This window comes from Rhodofomes roseus, assembly GCF_022264815.1.
Source record: "Rhodofomes roseus strain CIRM-BRFM 1785 chromosome Unknown C8Q71scaffold_1, whole genome shotgun sequence".
In the NCBI taxonomy this organism is placed as follows: Eukaryota; Fungi; Basidiomycota; class Agaricomycetes; order Polyporales; family Fomitopsidaceae; genus Rhodofomes; species Rhodofomes roseus.
In genome coordinates, this window is record NW_025952957.1 from 18,012 (window position 1) to 29,824 (window position 11,813).

General features: G+C 52.5%; 1 protein-coding gene across 1 annotated transcript; it reads right to left on the bottom strand.

Annotated features, from left to right (window-relative positions):
- Nucleotides 1–6,300: 6,300 nt before the first annotated feature.
- Nucleotides 6,301–6,842, bottom strand: C8Q71DRAFT_852019 (uncharacterized protein; the record flags this gene model as incomplete). Its single annotated transcript, XM_047926783.1, has 3 exons — nucleotides 6,301–6,326; nucleotides 6,380–6,778; nucleotides 6,836–6,842. The coding sequence occupies 3 exons, from the start codon at nucleotides 6,840–6,842 to the stop codon at nucleotides 6,301–6,303; spliced, it is 432 nt and encodes a 143-aa protein (XP_047784291.1).
- Between the last annotated feature and the right edge of the window lie 4,971 nt (nucleotides 6,843–11,813).

Below are 11,813 nucleotides of genomic sequence, written 5' to 3' on the forward strand. Positions count from 1 at the left end.
TGGCCATGAGGAAAACAAAGCCAGATGTAGAGTGCCTATCATCACGGTCTTCAGCCCAGTCTGAGTCTGAGTAGGCGATCAGACCAGAGTTTGAGCCTCCATCGTAGCAAAGTGCAAGTTCCTTTGTCCCTTGAAGATATCTCAGGACATAGTACGCAAACTTCATATGCTCTTTAGACGGATTTGAAGAAAACTTCGCCAGACGCGTGACCGCGAACGAGATGTCTGGGCGAGTACCAAGCATAGCATACATGATGCTGCCAATGATGCTCTGGTAACGGGTTTGGAAAATTTCAGATGCAGTGTCGGTGTTCTTCTCTAATACTGCTCCAGCGGGAAGAGGCGTCCTTGCAGACTTGCAGTTGGACATTTGGAACCTCTCCAAAACAGACTGAATATAGTCTTCCTGGTCAATGAAGATATGACGTGCAAGACGTTCTCGACGAATGTGTAGACCAAGGAAATGCTGGACAGCTCCCAGATCAGTCATCTGGTATTCCAAAGACAGTCTCTGCTTGATGTTGTCGATGAACAATTTTGAGTCGCCCATGAGGAGCAAGTCGTCGACATACAATATGATTAAGCAGGTGTGTCCTTCAGATTCACGAGAGAAGACATAAATTCCGGCATCCGAATATGTCCGTTTAAACCCTAAGTCGAGGAGAGACTTGTGGATCTTAGCGTTCCATTGACGAGACGCTTGCTTCAAGCCATAAATGGCCTTCTTGAACAGACAGACCCAGTTCTCCTTCCCAGGTACAGCCCATCCTTCGGGCTGTTCCATGTAGATTTCCTCGTCAAGGTCACCGTTAAGGAATGCCGTCTTGACATCCATAGACTCAATCTCCCAATCTTCAAGTGCTGCATGCGCCAATAGATAGCGTACGGATTCAAACCGTGCAACAGGAGAAAAAGTCTCGGTATAGTCTTGACCCCATACTTGGGTAAATCCCTTTGCAACAACACGCGCTTTGTAGCGACCATCGTGTTTAATCGCATAAACCCACCGGCACTTGATAACCTTTCGGTTTTTAGGCCGTGGAACTAGAACCCAAGTCTTGTTGTCCATAAGCGACTTGTATTCAGAACCTTCAGATGCGTGCCATTTAGCCTTGTCTTGAGACTCCATAGCTTCCCTGTGACTCTGGGGAACACCATGGTTTGCTTCTGCTAGCATCCGCACAAACATGAGAGTTTCAGCCTCAGATTGTTGACGGCCTTGAGCATCGGTATGACGATCAATATTCGCAGGTGGCTCGTCACCATAGGCATTGTCCTTGTTCCTCTTAGGATTTTGTCCAGCACCTTGACAATGTGGACGTTCGTACTGAGGTTGCGGAGGAGGTACAGGATCAGGTTGCGGTTGTGGATTGTCTCCCACTGGCTCTGGATGGTCTTCAGGTTCAGGTTCATGTTCCGGGATAGGAACGGGAATAGGTAAATCCTCAGAATCAGAATCCTCCGAGTTCGCATCCTCAGGAGGTTCATCAAACGGCTTATCCAGGGATTTCGGATTATTGCCTAAATCTTTACGTGCAGGAAATGTCTCTTCATCGAAGGTCACATCACGAGACACAACGATACTTCGAGTGGCTGGGTTCCAGAAACGATACCCTTTGGAACCTAACTCATAGCCAACAAAGATCATCTCGACAGCCTTCTTGTCGAGCTTCCCAGCTCTTTGTTCCTTCTGCACATGCACATATGCCTTGCACCCAAATACCCTAAAATACGAAATGTCTGGGACTGTGCTATCCCAGAGGGTAATGGGGCATTGCCAGTTAAGGCGTCGCATTGGTTGCCGATTATAAATGTGAACTGCAGCGTCAACAGCCAATTGCCAGAAACCATGGCTTAGTCCAGCATGATGAAGCATAGACATAGCCTTCTCGACAATGGTCCGATTCCAGCGCTCAGCTCTCCCATTCTGTTGAGGAGAGTATGGCATCGTCTTCTGATGTTCAATGCCAAATTTGTGCAAATGTTCGGTAAATTCTGCAGAGGTATATTCTCCCCCTCGATCTGAGTGTACAGCTTTGATTTTCTCGTCAGTCTGGTTCTCAGCCCATGCCTTGAAATCATCAAACACTTGGGTCGAATCATTCTTATGTTTGAGGAAATAGGCGCGGCCAAGACCGGAGTAGTCGTCGAGAAAGCTGATGAAGTAGCGCCATCCACCAATAGCGGTGGTACGCATAGGACCATCTTCGTCAGTATGAACAATTTCAAGAGGTTTTGAAGCTCTCTTGTCCGACGCGGGAAATGGAGCACGATGAGACTTGCCCCATTGACAACCTGCACAAGGAGACTTGTCCTTGTCACCGATAGAATCCACACCCTTGGTGTGCTTGGGTAGTTGACGGATAACTTCTTCAGATGAATGTCCGAAGCGTTGATGCCAAAGGCAAAAATTTGACTTGTCCGCAGACTTAGCCAATTGCGGTTTCATAATTTCCATGTGCAACATATAGAGATTGTTGAAGGGCGTGTGATGCGCCTCCATGATCTTGTTACCACGGATTCGGTCAGAACCATGCAAAATAGGTTGGTCGAAAATGACCATACGGCCTCCACCTTGAACAAGGGTGAAACCTGAACGTTCAATAACTCCAGTTGAAAATAGGCGACTAGACGCGGCAGGGATATATGCGACATTGGTGATAGTCGACACAATATGTTTCCCTTCAACATGCACAACGCCTTTGATAGTGCCTTCACCGTAAGCTGCAATCTTACTCTTGCCGGCTGTGCTAAAAATCATGGGCTCCTCGTAAGGAGTGTAATCCCAAAAATCAGCCATGTCGTTGGTGATCGTCTTGGATGCACCAGAATCCATAATCCAATCAGTCGTTCTTCCTGACGCGGTGTGAGCCGCAGTATACCAAGAAGCAGTCATAGTATTTGCAGACGACGAGGATGATTCTACAGTTACAACATTTGAAGAGTCCGACGCAGATGCAGTGTTAGAAGTACCAGAACTAGATTGACCATTTCCTCCGTTCTTTCCCTTTCCTTTGCCCTTGCCCTTGCCCTTGTTGTTCTTCCCCTTTCCGCCACCTTTATTCTGAGGGCGGAGATGCGGGTACTTGGTCCAACAATCCTCGCTACCATGGGCCCCACCGCAGTGATCGCAGGGGTCCTTGGATTTATGCTTGACCTGGGACGTCTTAGACGCAGACTGTCCCATACCGGACCGGCGAAGTGATTCCTCGGCAAGAATTTTGCTCTGGACCGAGTCGACCTTTAGATCTTTGAGGGTGTGCGTCGCTAGGAGCGCAGAGATCATCGACTGGTATGACTCTGGCAGCTTCGACAGAAGGAGAAGAGCCTGAGTCGAGTCACCAAGCGTAATTCCGCCACCACTAATCTCCTTAAGCCGGGTAACCAGCTTGTTGATCTGATCCTGCATTGGCTTGGAGTCAGACATTTCCGGAGATTTGATTAACGACTGGAAGAGAGACCAGACGTATGCCGTGTCGGGGGTGCCAAAAGCGGTTTTGAGCGAGTTCCACATGTCCTTTGCATCCTTGAGATCACCGGTGTCTTTCTCGAGCAGATGATGCATCGAGCGATCGGTTCTCATAAATAGAACACCCTGGGCACGGGCATTCTGAGTGGCGAAGTCCGCTGCGGGTGTGCCAGTTGCAGTAACGGCGGGCCAGGCTTGGATAAAAACCAAATAGCCGCGCATGGCGGCTGACCAATCAGCGTATTGGGACGCTGAGGAAAGCTTGGGGACATTGTCAGGCTTGACGTCACCCATGGTTGCGGATAGGAGGATAAATTCGTCTTGTGAGACGGATGGTAGTTCTGGGGTAAAAACTTCGAAGGGTAATTCCTCAAAGAATGGAGATTGAGGTCTCGACTCAGGGAGCGGGACTAGGTGTTCAGGATATGGAGGTAACTCCGAAAATTCACTAGCAAATAGGAAATTCTCCTGCCAAGGAGCGACCGATATTCCAGTTGAAAATCCTTCTGGAACTGGACCTAGAGGTTGATCGTAGCGATGTGGGCAACTAGCGTCGTCACAGTTAATCCACTGATCTTCTTCGATGTCGAAATGATAATCGAAGTTCTCCTCGTAGTCGTAGAGATGATGATGGTCGGTGCAATCGTACGGTGGAATTACTCCGTCCGATGCTTCACTATTTGAGTCTCGGTCAAATGTCTCTTCTTGAGACGAAGCCACAGTGTGATGCTTAAATTCTAGGGACGAAGATATACAGAAAAAATGCAACTACAATCGCTTATCTACCCAGTACAAGTAGTTGTTCTTGTACAAGTCCCCTACGTCCTTGATAATGCGGCCAAAATTCTGGCTAAGATTTATGAAGGAAATCTTTGCAATCAGCTCGCAGACAGAACAGATGTCGTTCAATTCGACTGCAGACCACGTGGTTCCTTCCTCCTCGATATTCGTCAGCACCCAGTTGAAACGCCTGCCAAAATCGTCCAAGTTATCCAACAAGGGAAGACGGGCGTAGAGGTGGTTACGGTGGCGATAGAGGGGCTGAAGGCGCTTCTGGACGGCAAGGAGACGCTTGCACAGGATCTCGACTTTGTCAGCGGTGGACTTCTTGCGGAAGTCGGACAGGAAGATAGGCTTTAGAGCCGTGGGAACGATGGGAGTTTCTCCGCTAAGACGCTCAATGAGCGAAGCCTTGGTCTCGGCAGCAGCGGCACTAGCGGCACGAGCAGCAGCGAGTTCGGCTCGGCGTGTCTCGGCGAGAGCTTCGGCAACGTCCACTTTCTTCTGCAAATACAAGAGGTGCTGCTCCGGCGAGGTGCAGCAGGACTCCTTGGGAGGAATGGACGTGTCTACGCGGCCAGAGGCTTGGCGGCGGCGACAAGGGGTAGGAGCGAGGATGATGTCGATCTGGCGACGGACGGGTAGATGACTGTACAAATGCCAATGACGTACGGCGATGACGTTAAGATAGCCCCAGCTCATCTTCGACCACTCCCGGCGCTTCGGGTATGTCACATGATCTTGCCGTATCACTGCTCTTGCATAGAGCGAAAACTCGAGTACAGCACAGTCAAACAACCCCGAAAGGCAGAGTGTCATGACACGAGGGTCACTGTGAATAAATTAAGTGCGCTATTGCAGATGTGCGATTTTGAAGGCACTTGAGAGCACGAAGCGCACGAGCATAGGCGCGTGCGAGGTATGGCGATCGCGAGGCGATCTCAGCACCGTATCGCTATGGGAGACCAGACGGCGGCCTGGAACTTTGATTTTTTCCCCTAACTATGTTCATGACTGTACCACCGAGAAAGTTAGGGGCAGCGATTTGGGGCTTATGTGTTGTGCGAAGGTCTGATACATCTACAGTACTGCCTAGGACGATCTGGCAGCCAAGCGGCACGTGATAGTAGTCGAGGATGAGCTGGGGCTATCTTAGAGTCGTCTTTGTCAACGTCGTTTCTCTCACGACAAGACGGATGATAAATTTCGTAATCGCCTTTTCGGGCTGCCCTAGATATGCGCTCAGACAAGGCCTTTGGCACTATGTCACACAGCGACTTAAAAATAGTCCAACAAAGGACAAAAAATTGCCAACTCACTCTTTCAAGAGTTGGGCTTTGGAGCGCGCAAAGAGGGGTGCAGATGATCAAAGAATCAGAGCGCAGGGCTCATAACCTGTTGAAGAAAGAGGTTTTAGGCTTAGTAAGCCCAGTGGCAGTGAAGAACTAAAGAGTGAGTGAACAGACCAGTCCCAAAGGGAAGATCCTATGCTGGCAGGCAGAGGAGAGGACGAAGGATCGTTATCATTACAGGGCAAACCAGCCCAGTATATATACACATTTGATACAGGTCACATGCTGTATCAGTGGTTCATCAGTAAGCACTAAGTCCGAGGTTTTGGGGATATGAGTAAGCTGGTAAGCAGCATGAGTAAGCCAAAACTCGGAGTTTGATGTGGAGAGATATATGAAATGTGATGGAACATCGGAATAATATGAGACATGATGGAACATCAAAGAGGAATATAAGATGTGATGGGACATCAAGGAATGATATGGAACGTCATGGAACATCAAGGAATGTCGTGGAATATCATGGAATGATCCGGACTAAAGTCACATGACGTAATCTAGGCAAAGTCCATCAAAGAACGTATGTAATCTGACATCGCAGAACATAAGTCCATATCCGTACATAACTGATAAGATAAGAACACTGAAAACTCGGAAGTTCAACAACCAGATTGATGAAGCTCCTGTGTGAAACGGGATAACTGACAACATGTTATATGCATCCCCAGTGAGCAGCTGGTATGTTGCACTGTGGGCACGCTACTCACCCTCGATTTCCATGGGAACTATTCACTACATCAGCACAGAGTCTCAATGGTGGTCAAACTAGCACCCACACAGAGAGTGGACCGGAACGCTTCGTGCTCTGGGTTGACCTTCCTGAGCTTCTCCGTGGACACAAGTGTCCAATACGCGACCATACCATCCCATGTTGGTGTCACGGCCGAGCAGTGCAGGCAATTGGCACAGTCGGCATTATCAGGACACTCGTGTTGGTGCACGATGTTGTACATGCAGGTGCGCACATTAGACTTCATCCTGTCAGCACTGAGCGGGACGTCGGCCTCTGCTTTAGACCCGTCTTCAAAGTAAAGCTGGAGATACGACACGTTCTCCTCGTCATCCTTGATCTCTTTGTAGCGGACGAGTTTCTTGTGCCAGTGTGTTGTGTACCTCGAAGGGATGTTCCGCAACAGCACTTGTATCAAGTCAGCCCTATGCATGCTTGATGAGCCATCTGACGTGTTCAGTCAGCTGACTGAAGCATTGCAAGATGGAGAGGGCAAGGACTCACAAGGCATCATGATCCTATAGAACGTATAGTTGTTTTCAGTCCTATCAGACTGCCTGTACACAAAACCAGGTCCTAGACACCCGTCAGTCGGGCACTCAGATGACAAGTGCGGCAAGTTGATGCTCACCCATGGTCTTGTTAGGAGGTCTCTCTGTGTGACAGGTAGGCAATACTATGCCAGCCCTAGTAGATTAGATTAGATCATCTGTACTTAGCTATCCTCCTTCCATATTGGGAAGTAATCGATTCTTACACCTGAACTACCACATTGTCCGTGTGCGAACCCCGCGCCATCCGAGTACGTTCAGACTTCCCTCGGCCTGCGCTCCTTGCCACACCTAGGACCAATCCTAGACTGGGCTCCTCGCCCTGCAACGACACTAGCGGGAGCTCCTCGCCTCGCTCACAACCTCACGAAGCCACGACATTCTCCCCGGTTGCGCCGCAACCACCAAATGTCAGGTTCACGGGCAGCCCGGCCCCCCAATCAAGGGTTCCGAGCCCACGAACTCTTACACTCTGCCGCCTCCAACAATTCCTTGTCTAGGCCCAGTAACCCCATGACTTGCCATGTTCGTTGCCATACGGATATGCCAACGCCAAGCACCGCAATTTCTGGGTATCACTCGTAGATATTGACCTCCGTGTTACACGAAGTGTGACACCTAGAGCACTAGCTCTCATCCTAACCCTAAACGTAGGGACCTTAGGTTCTAATTGTCCTTGGATGGGGAGGATGGTCGAAGACGCTGCTAAGTCCGTCTAGCAGGTCGAGTGGGGAGTTTCTGATATCCAAGGAGCTGGTGAAGCTTCAATAGATAACCAGGTCGAACTGAGGTTCGACCGCTACTGTACACAGTTCTTATATACAAGAGGAGTTCAGGGCAGGTCCCAGACGAGTCACCACTACCTAGCCAATAGGAGCGCAGGGGAGTGAGTCATGACGAGTCAGGAACCGAGTCATAAACGATGAGTCATGTATGAGTAAGCGAGGAGTCACAACGAGTCATACTGAGTCAAAGAGCACGTGAACTGCCCGGGTTGGACCAGAGCAAACAGCGAAGGAGTCTGAAGACTGGGAGCGTAGCATCATGGGGTTGGGCCCATGTTAAGGTAGTACAACAGTCGAGCACAAATAGAGAAAAACAAACGTTGACGTAACACTCCGGTTGCTCAAATTTTCCGAGAACAACTGCGAGAGCAAGGCCGCCTATGCCGGTGCCACTGTGGAGAAGGTTTGAGAATGGATCACTCCATGATAAAGTACAGACTGACCAAATGGCAACTCGCAGTTGTGATGTAGTTCCTGAAGTGGAAGCCCCATTGTACAAAGTGAGACCAGGGCAGGCCAGCTTTATGAGCCTTTGAGATGCCAGCGGCTGTAAGTATGACTCTCCTCGGATCCATCATCTGCATGAAGCTCAATTTGATGAATTTCCCCTTGGGCTCAATGTTTGGCGTCTATGACAGAGGGGTTAGGTTGCGGGTGTCACGGAGCAACGTCAAACGCAGACAGAACAAAGCTAAAACAAATAACTGACCTCAAGGAGGTGGACTGATGTCGACCTGGCTAGCACGCTATGAAAGACAACTAGCACTCCAAGTTAGCATTCTACTATCTACTTAGTACAGAGGGATGCTTACCTAGCACTCCAAGAGGATGAGCTGGAGAGCTAGGCAGCTACAGGGGCACTATATATACTGTCAAGGTTTAGGGCAGGTTTACTGCTATGCAGCCTCAAACATGAGTCACATGTACATATGAGTCAGAGTGAGTCAGAGTGAGTCAGACACATCCGGAACGATGACAAAGTGTGAATACATAAGGAATCACATGTTGTTGCCAGTCACAAGATAAACCCTAGCACGTGACCGGTCATGTCACATGACTAGTCAGAAAGCCGTTCCAGGTGAAGTCTACGTATAGCGTACAGTACAAGTCCTTTGTACAAGCAATAAAATATAGTAAAAATGAGGAAAAATACAGGGCCTAGGTGTCATTCCATGACAGCGGGAGCCCGCAGCAAGTGTCCTGAAGCATGATACCAGTCCTCACTTCTTGGACACGGAAAGCAATGGAGGGCTCACCCTCCAATGAAGAAAACAGAAGATCTGCTGCAACAATATGCCCCAAAGGTGGTCACGACCTCCAAGCATGACCCAACTCTGAGGCCCCGTCAGTAAGTTCGGACATGCGTGCGAGGAGCTCTTTGCGAAGGACCCTGACTACGACTTGTTTCTTCCTGCGAATTGACCCTGATATGTCAGCCTATGTCAAGCACTCCTGTGACCTCAACTCAATCAAATGTGAGGGAGCTCTGTATGGGATCAAACTCCGTTCGACTTCAGATGGGCCAATGAAGACTCAAGGAACCACGAACTGGTAGCTTGTGTCCTGTTACGCAGATCTCGATTGACAGTCCTCGAGGGTGCGGCGCCGAGAGGGTACGATGGCTCTTTCTTGTCAACTCATGCACAGCTCGGGCGGAGGGCGAGTTTCCGAGAGAGAAAGTATAATGTCATAGTAATCCTGTAGTCACTTCCTAGAGACGTGACTTCAGGTGCGGCCATTATATCAAACCAACGTAGATATGCGCAGATTCTGTAAGTACGCGATTTGCAATCTACTCGACGGTTGAGAATCCACAAGTAACCGGACAACGTTGGGTGAGTAACTCACATGTCAGTAGGGCATGCGTGTTCCGTCACACAGCCGACACCTGGAGGCGAATCCACGACGTCAAAGGCTTGAACAAGTCTCTCGAAGAGTATTCCGGTACCTCCTCGCGACTTGTCGGCATGGTCGCATCATTGTCCTCGGCCTCTTCTTTCTCCTCTTTCAGATCCTTCATCCAGGGCGGGACCACGTCTGGGAGCTCAAAGTCGAATGCTCGGACGGTGCCACCGTCACGGTGGATACAGGGGAGCCGAAGGGTCGACGAATCGCAACAAGCTTGAAGAGCAAAGAGGCTCACTCCTGTTCTCTCCATTGCTGAGCCCGCAGTAGATGAGACGCCTCGACGCTTGACGGGCTCGTGATGCGCACACTTCCAGTCTCCGCTATGGGCGTGCGTTTGCCAATGAACGTCAATGTCTCCGCCCACGTTGACCGGCACGCCTACGGCAGCCGCGACGGGCACGCTCGCACCCAGACCGACAGTGATTTCCTTCGACGATGTAGAGGTGAGGAGACGAGCGTACGATCTGCATGTGTAGACATCTAGGCAATACTTTCTGTCTGAATTTTATTTGCCCGCCGAGAGCACGACGGCAGACGTCTGTCTATTCGAGTGTTCCTGGTAGGGCCGTCTGACGGGCAAGCGAAGAGCGCAGACCGAGTGCGGTGTACAGATGAGCCTACGCGCGCTGAACTGGGGTACGGGAGACGCCACAAAGCACCGTGAAAGTGTCCGCAGACCACGGCAGCTCGAAGCGCGGAGACGACAGCACCCGGCACGGACGCAGGAGGCCCGAGTGCACATCACGATGGGATCGATAACGTCCGGCCGCAGAACTCGGGAAGGCAACGCGGGCGTCGAGGGAGGAGGCAGTTGGGTGGGCGGCCAAAACGTCGAAGGCGAGGGGCATCCTGGAGCGGGAGAAGGGGACGAGTGGGCGGGTGAGCGGCTGGGCGACGAAGGATTGTGTCCGTGCCGGTGCAGATGGCCGACGTCATGGTCGCCCGCGAGGTTGGCGGTAGCGGAGTGGGACGCCACAAGGTTCGGTGGTACTGCGGTGAGTGAGTAGCGGGAGACGACCGGTCCGTGGTCTTGAGCAGTGCGAGACGAAGGCACTGGGCTGATTGCCAAGGCCGTAGGTGTCTGCTATTCAGTTGGTGGTCGTGCCGAAGCCTCGACATAGGGCCGCTCAGTCCCGGCTGCGACGGGTCTGTTGGCCGGGAACGCGTGGCTATGGACCGCTGGGAGGTGAACGAGCCGCGAGGCGAACGCGACGATCGCCTGCGTGTTCCTGGGTGCGACAAGGCGGTCACGAGAATACGCGGGCAGTCGACCCACAGGGTGGGCGGTGCGAGTGGACGGCGCGACCGAGGGGAGAGGGACGCCGGGAGAGCAGTGCAGGGTGGAGGTGGTGAGGGTGATGGCGAAGCCCTCGGGATCTGGTATCGTGCATCGAGGCAATGAGGCAGTGGGGAGGCTATAGCAGCGCGGCGGACGCTCACCTTGCTTGCACCACGGGCTTTGCGCCACAGAGGTTCCGGCGGCTAGCGCGGGACGCAGGCCGTGGTGGACTGCTTGCTCAGCAGCGACACGGTGAGGAGTCGGACGTTGCGGGGATGGTCGCGAAGGTGACCCGCGACGGACGGTCGTGTGCGACGTACCGGACGGAGGATTGGGGCTGCTTGGGAACGACGGCGTGTCCGTCGCCCGCGAAGGCGAGCACTACAAATTCGGGGGCTCTGGGGGGCACGGCAGACGCGTGTTGGCCTCGGGGGCATGAATGGCGGGCTCTGTAGGAGGTGGCGGCGGTGGCGGATGACGGTGGGCCATGACTATACGGCATCCTGCGCAAGGGGGGCGCCGTGGATCAGGCAAATGCACTGCGGCCACAAACGTCGACAGCACGTGCATCGCGAGGAGGGGGCGGGCGCCCTGGGTGCCTCGTTGAGGAGGCGTTGTGATGGGCGGCATATGGCCCCGCGATCGGATGGGAGCGATCGGCTGGCGCCCACGGAGGCAAACTCCCCGCCCCTCCCCGCTGCCTTGCCCGGCGACCGCGACGACGACGACGGCGGCGGCGGTGGCCATCGCGGTCGGCAGCCCCGCCGCTACGCACGGCAGCGGGCGGGCCGATGAGCCGTGGCGGGGCAGGGCCGATCGAGGGAGAGCCGGCGGCCGGGAGGGCGGCCAGGCACGCGCCGTGGCCGGAGACGTGCGCGCGGTGATCAGCGTCGCAGCGGCGTGGGCGGGGCCGGTGTTCCATCGAAGGCACGTGGCGGGCGACGTGGGACGGCTTCGCG